Source organism: Oryctolagus cuniculus, chromosome 5, assembly GCF_051225735.1.
Source record: "Oryctolagus cuniculus isolate XC-2025 breed Fujian yellow rabbit chromosome 5, ASM5122573v1, whole genome shotgun sequence".
Classification (NCBI taxonomy): domain Eukaryota; kingdom Metazoa; phylum Chordata; class Mammalia; order Lagomorpha; family Leporidae; genus Oryctolagus; species Oryctolagus cuniculus.
The window spans coordinates 124,230,720-124,238,181 of NC_142871.1; the positions used below are offsets into that span (position 1 = coordinate 124,230,720).

At 46.1% G+C, this 7,462-nt stretch overlaps 1 protein-coding gene across 2 annotated transcripts in view; it reads left to right on the forward strand.

Moving 5' to 3' along the window:
• Positions 1 to 6,441, forward strand: part of CLIC5 (CLIC family member 5) — a 168,743-nt gene extending 162,302 nt beyond the window's left edge. For both annotated transcript variants that reach the window (XM_089333870.1, XM_008263000.5), the window contains exon 6: positions 2,140 to 6,441. In XM_089333870.1, coding sequence (XP_089189996.1) covers positions 2,140 to 2,307 — 168 coding nt within the window. In that variant the 3' untranslated portion in view covers positions 2,308 to 6,441. The remainder of the gene's footprint in view (positions 1 to 2,139) is intronic.
• The last annotated feature ends 1,021 nt before the right edge of the window (positions 6,442 to 7,462 follow it).

Sequence of the window (7,462 nt, forward strand, 5' to 3'; positions counted from 1 at the left end):
AACACCTGGGTAACATTGTTCGAGTCACTTACTCTCTTGTGGGTTCAGTTTGCTCCTTGTTAAGGTTCTTCAGTGGAAAATTATGTTATTTTATTACATGTGACAAGGTGCATCTAGTGTCATATGTAACCACTGTTTATTGAATCTCTACTTAGCCATTCTCTCTTTATTTTTTTTTTTCATCTGTGAAAGGGGATATACTAGACCTTTCTTTATTGGGTTATTTGAAGACTTATGTATTTTAGCTTGCAAAGTGCTTAAAGGCATACTCAATGAAGAAATGAGCACTCAATGAAGAAATGTCTGCTGCTGTCAATTCCCTGATCAACATCATAACTGAGGTTCCCAAACGGTGCAGAAACGAAGAAAGCTGTGGTTGCTGTCCTTACACTGCTCACAAGCTATGGAGGGAAAGATGGGATACTAAGATGCTACTTGTGATTCAGAATAGAGCTTAAAGTTCCATAGAAATTCAAAACCAGCAGAGGAGCAGGAGGGGAAATACCACATCCTCCGTGGGGTTTTGGACCTAACTCTGAGCATGTGCTGTTCATGCCAGAGGTCATCCTTGTCTCCACTCAGTTCAGCCTTCTGGAAAACTCCACACATCACTGGCACCGAACCAAAGATAAAAGCTCAGAGTGGCTGATCTGGGGGTTCTCATAGTGGGAGGATCCTGCGCCAATGGCTTGGGGTGCTCTCCACAAAAGAATATGAGGGCCAGAGTCAGCGATCAGAGCTTCAGGGGCGAAGCTACTCTCTGCGACCCCCACCTCAGCCCCCAAAGGCTAGAGGCAGGACCAGCTAATACGCAGGCCCTCATGCGCCGTCAAAACAAGGAGCCCCTTGTTAAAAAATTATTAAGAATTTCCACACGTTGACAGCAGAACATTAAACCAAGAGCAGGGCCCTTCTGAGTGCAAAGCCCGGTGAGACTGCACAGGTCACATGTCCAAGAAGCTGCTCTGGCTAACAGACCTCATTCAAGACACAGCCCCTCCCCCATCCACCAAGAGAATGCCTGCAAATGGGTAGAAGCTTGATCTCAATAAATGTCCACTGAGTACTTCTATTGTGCCAGGCACTCCTCTAGGCTTTTTATGTTGACTAACTTTAGTCCACGGTAGGTCCTGTGATGACCTATATTTTAGAGGCTATGAAGTTGGGGCTCAGAGAGGTTAGGCAACCTGTCCAAGCTCTCACAGCTGTTAAGTGGAGTCAAGACTGCAAATCCTTGAGGTTCAGAGCTCTTACTTTTAACCATTATGCTGCTGTTTCTCTCAAAACCACTCACTTCTCCAGGCCTCTCCTAGGACACATCCCCCTGACTGTGCCAAACCCAGGGAGAACAGAAACTACTACATACTCATGGCACGAACCTACATAGGCATTCCAACATCTAACTTACTTTTCATGGTTTTTTTTTTCCCTCCTATAAGTTAGAATGTCATGTAAAACAAAATAGAGAAGGAAAAAAAGTTATCCAAAATTCTATCAATCAGATGGAATCCCTAGCAGCCTTTTGACTGGTAAAGATACTTCTAGTCATCCTACCTATTTCTCCAAATGTGCTATAATGAACTTTGGATGTCACAGTCTACCTTGGAGATTTTTCCCAATCACTGGATTTTCCTTGGCCTTTTGAACAATTCTGTACAAAGGGTCCTCAGAGAGTTCATGAAAAAATGCATATGATGATAAAACTATGCATGGATTCACATTTTGTTTTACATCAAACCAAACTTATCCTTTAATTCTTTGCCACCAGCTCGTTGAAATATTGCATATTTACACATGACAAATGTGTTTCCTGATTCGTGGACATGGGTGTTGTGTACCATTTTCTGCCATTCATTTTCTGCCATTCTAAATAGGCCTGTCATCCTAGTTGGGTGGCGAAATCTTTGTGTACATCCATAGTTATTACTAGAAGTGGAACCACTAGTTCAAAAGGCAGATTATATTTATTTAATAAGTAGATGAAGAAGGAATGAAAAGGAAGACAGCATTGCCACCTTGCCTTCCATGCATTTTGCCAGCGGCCCTTCATGAAGCATGGGGCTCTCCCGCTGTGCACCCCCATTTCCCCAGACACCTTGTGATGGCTTGTTTCACGCCTTCACGCCATCTCTGTTTTAGATCGTGGCCAAGAAATACCGCAACTATGATATCCCAGCTGAGATGACAGGCCTGTGGCGGTACCTCAAGAATGCCTACGCCCGGGATGAGTTCACCAACACCTGTGCCGCTGACGCAGAGATTGAGCTGGCCTACGCGGATGTTGCCAAGCGCCTCAGCCGATCCTGAGCACTGCCTGGCCCCATCCCTGCTGCAAAAGGACTCAGCTTCCCCCAGAGGACTCCAGCTCCACCGGCCCCACTTCTTCATTGCCTCGGAAAACATTTTTTTTCTCTTGAAACCAGGTCACATTTTGCTGGCATCACCCGAACTCCAGCCCATGATCTTTTAAGAAGGTCAGTGCCATCCCCTGCCTCACCACGCAGGAGTCTGGCAAGCAGAAAAGATTGGAGCTAGGACTGCGTTGGCTGAGGATTTTGGGGCCCAGCTCCCTACTTCTGACGCTCCTGTCATTGGGCACTGAAGGCCAGATTGCAAAGTCTTTCCACTGTCAGCTTGCTGGAGTGTGAGAAAGCTGCAATGCTTTGGTGCACTTGACCGCGCTGCTGACCCTAGTGTTCATGCTGGCCAGGTCCTGCCACGAAAGGAAATGGGCAGGCAGCTCCAAACTGGGGTGACTGGGGAAGGGGAGCATGGGAGGGGGGCAATGTCGATGCCAAAAGGCCCACAGGGTCTATCAGCCATGGGGTTTGCTCGCTTAGGGGTAGTTGTTTGACTGGGGAGTACATGCCTGGGTTTGACTGTGTGTATCAGTAAGTGGCCCTGGTCCAGGAGAGAGCAGATGGGAGTAGAAGGGGAAGGATGGGTGAAGATAAAGGAGTGCTTTATGAGGCTTCCTGTCCCCTGGTAAACTTTAAGACAGGTCTTCTCTCTCATGATCCAACTAAGGCTTGGACTGGTGGTGTGGTTTCACCAGCAGCCTCATTGCAAAAACCCAACAATTGGCCAAAACCATCTCCTTGGTCTCTCCTAGTTGCTCCTGGATGTGAGTCTGCTGGATGGGTACTTTCAGGTGGCTACCCTTGGCTGACCCAGCTTCTGCCACTGATGGAAGACATACAGTCAGCAGGTGGCACTGTCATGGAACACCTGAGAAAGTCCAGGGGACTGTCTGACTGGGAAACCATGAGGTTGAACTTGAAGAAAACCATGTACCCATCTGGGTTAATTTTCCTACCAGTAGATTCAACTGCCAGATGAAAATTTTTTTCTTAGCTAATATTTCACTCCTTCGTCATTCTCCTTGAGTTTCACCTCCTTACAAACTCACCCGGTCTTAGCATTGGGGACTTGTGCAAAGGAAACTAAGAAAAATGAACTAATCATCGACTCCCTCTCCCGGTGAACGCCCTGTGAGAAAACCCATCCACCCCAGGGCCTCACCTGCAACAATCCGGCCTTCTGTGTTGCTTCTCGGTGGAGGGTGAGGCTCCCAAGTGCCGGAAAGGCCTTGGACTTGGCTCATTTCTCAACGAGGGCAGGACAGCACGGGTCCTTTCCATAGAAACATCAACAAACTCTAACCCAAGCAATGCCTGAACCCACCTGCCTCCAGGGATCTCTGAGGGAAAGAAGTGATCCATTGATCAAAACAGAGGACAGGAAGCAGGAGGCCTCCTCTAGGCCACTGAGGAAGAGGAAATTTCTCAGTAGGACGTTTTATGAGCCTGAGAGAGCTTTGAAAGGGCAGAATGAGTTGATTCATTTGCCCCCTTTAAAGGAATCTTTCCACAGTCTCCCTGGAAACTTTGCCCCTGGGGAAGCTTAACAAGGAGATCTGGTAAGGCAACAGTCTTTTTACTGTAGGGAAAAGCCCCAAACTAGCCTCTGGGGATGCGAGTTCGAATGATTCCGAGGGCCTTTTCATTAGTGTGAAACCATCCTGGACTCAGAAATCCTTCGATGCACTTATGGCCAAGCGAGAGGACCTGGGAGGCAGCTGATTTTTCTGAGATCCATGGGTGGGCTGTTTTTGAAACCCACGAGTGAGGCACAGCACACATAATGAGGACCCCCCGGAGGACAGCACCGCCCCAGCGGAGGTGGCAGAATGCTCAGGGCTCTGCCTTGATATCCAGAATTCAGCAGTTGGTGAGTCCAAAACCAGACAGACCAGACCAAAGCAATATGGTTGTTTCCAGATGTTCCTTCTGGGGTTGAGTCAGTTTGACATAAATAAGGCACTGGGTAGGGGTGTTACATGATCACTTACAACCATTTAGAATAGGAGAAAGGCATTTCTTGATACTTAATTCAGAACTATCATCTAATACAACTGGATATTGACTCAGAGTTCTGATGGCTCATGGCCAGACTAATCCCAGCATATTAAAATAAGAATATTAATACCTTCCACTGGTTGCTTTCTTTTTCCAGAAGAGATTCCCCTGCACTCCCCTCCTCCCCAATCTTTCAACCTCACTGGGCTTTGGCCATAACTGTGTCCCGGGCACAGTGTACCATTTCTCAGCAAGTGGGATGACGTCCTTAGGAGTCCCAAGAAACAAGTCAGGAAGGATTGAAGGGTTTGCAGCTTGGATCCTGGGTGACTGCTGATCCCACTGAAAGCATTTCAGTGGCACAGCAAGGGGGCTCATTTGTGTTGAGCTCCTGTTTTATCTTGTAATTATTTATCCCCTTTGACTTTCCATCACTACTTTTTTGTAGGGTAGGGCAGTGAGAGGCAAAGGCAGAAATAAAAGTCAAGGTCAGAATGGCAGAATTGAACTCGGTCATCTCTTCAGGACTGCCTAGGGCTTAGTTTGGCCCAGAGCGAAGGTCCTGGATAAGATTTTAAAAACTATACAAGATGAGCTGGATGTGTAAAATCTGGAAGGAAGTCAAACGCCTGATGAATTTTGAATCACAGTACAAGTAGGACTGTCTTCTTTTATAGCAAGAGGGTTCAGAGTTCCCCTGCACCAAACAAATGAGTTGAAAACTGGGAAATGTAGACAATCAGCTTGTTTGGCCACTAGTTCTTAAACTAGTTTCAATTTCCCAGGAAATGGCACTGTTCTTAGTGTTCCCTCCTTGTGCTAGGGGTGCTTAAGAAAGATCTTGATCCTTCCAACTTTGCCAAGAATGAGGTTGCCTGGGCCACATTCTTTGTCCAGTGAAACAACAGAAGCTGTTCACAGCACCTGTGCGTGGCGACCACACTACAGACAAACCATACTGAGTGTCTTGGGATCGTCACAAAATGGAGCACATCTAAAATAGACCTTGGCCCTCTAAGATTCCTGGGAATCAGCAAGGCCTGGGCAGACAGCAGTGAGACAGAGGCAGAGACAGGAAGTTGGGGTTCTTCCCTGGGAAGAGTCTGCCCTCACTGAGAGCATCTGTGTCCAACGTTAAACTGATCTGGAAGCAGCAGGCATCCAGGAGGCACTTCTGCTGATCTCTATTCCCACTGGCCAGGAGCCACCTCCACTGTCCCAGATGCTGGTGTTACCCTCTTGGGAAAGAAGAAACATTAACTCATGATCACATCTACGTTCAGCAAGTCCCAAAGGGATTGCTTTCAAATTTTTGTATGTCACGTCAAGAAGAATCTTAAAGTACTAGAAAAATTGTGCACATGGAAGCCTCTGATCCCGCAGCACACAGGCCACTATGGCCTTCCACCTACTGCTCTTCACCACTCAAATCAAATAGCACGTGCCCTCCTTCTGAACACACACTCTTCTTCTCCCAGGTTAGTCTCAGGAGACTGTCATCTCAAGTCACATAGTTGTATTTAATGCCCTCTAAGGAAATAGATTCAATCCTCCCCACAACCAAAGATAAATAGAATATTGCCTCCATACAAGGTGTAAGCTAATGGATATTTCTATAAAAGCAATCTGGTTTTTGGCAAAGCGTAGTTTTCAGGATCCAGTCATCCCAGATATTTTGTGTACCGTTAGAGTTTTCACACTATTGACTATGCATATGTTTCACATTTAAAATATCCAGCTGATGTTTGAATTTATCTTACTTTCTTAGCTATGTGGTTGCCCTATTTTATAAGCTAGGGAGCTCACTAATCTAGCAAATGATGCCTAGCTTTTATAAAAGAACAAGTACTTCATTTTACAAAGTCACTCCCCATGATGGCTGCTTGATTTTCATGAGACCTTCAACTGTGTTGATAAAATAACCATACTTGCTTTCCAGCCTTAATAAATATAAAATGCCTTTTAATGAAGATATAGCTGAGTGCTTTCCTCATGAATCTGAACCAGTTATAAATTTGTTTCCCAGACTTGAGTGGTATTGACTGATTCAAATAAAGTTGCTTTATTTTCAATTACTATAAAAGCGATCATCAGGTTTTTTATTTGAGGTGGAAATTTCCTATACTATTTTAAATGAGAAGTATAATAGACCTCTTTTTTTTTTCAAATAAAGATTAGTTTACTTTCTGTTGTAAAAGAAAATATGCTTATTCTTAAAAATCAAAGGGAAATCAGAAGAAATAGGGGAAGAAGTAAAGGAAAAGCAAAACACTTGTGACCCAGTCATCCAAAAACTGATTTTTTTTTAAAGCAAAGCTTAGAAGTCTTTCATAGCGCACGGGTTAAGCAAAAACATAGGGAAACTCCTTCAGGTTTTTCATTTCCTGTCTGTCTTGTCTTATCTGAAGGTAGGTCAGCAGTGAGAGTCCAGGTTAGGATTTAAATGATACCTTTTAAAACCCATCTACTGTGCCTGCAGCTTTCTTTTGGCTCGAAGGGGCTTCTCCTTATCAGCATTCCTAGCCTGAAATTCCCACTGGGAGCACCACCCTTACCGCCTCCGGGCTAAGTTTCCCAGAGTGGTCATTATACCTGCAGCAAACAAAGCTCCTGACACAGCCTCTAAGAGCAGTCCCATTGCTGAAAGGTACCAAAGGTTTGGCGCCTCCTGTGGGCTCCATGCCAGCAGGAGAGCTTCTGGTTATCTTGGAGAGATGAAATGGCTGACTTGGGGTGAGTCCCGGCTGGGCAGGGCAGCTGGGAGCTCAGGGCAGGTGCAGCAGATGCAGTCTTCTGCACCCTGACCACCACATCTTCCTCTGGCAGGAGCTCTGGTCCGGGCGGGAGTGCACCCCCTTACTCACACATTTCTCCCTCTCCCTCCCTACACACCCTTCCCCCTTCCTGTGATTCAGGTGAGAGTGATTTCATTCCCAGTTCTAAGAGCAAATCAGAGATGGTCCAAACCCCTCCTCTTGGCTGACTTCAGAGTGGCCCCTGACCAACTTCCAGCCAGTATTGCAATGGGCTACTAAGATTCCCTTGTTCTGAAGAAAGTGACTCCTTACGTCACTGCCTCTGGCGCTGCCACTGGGTGTGAGGCC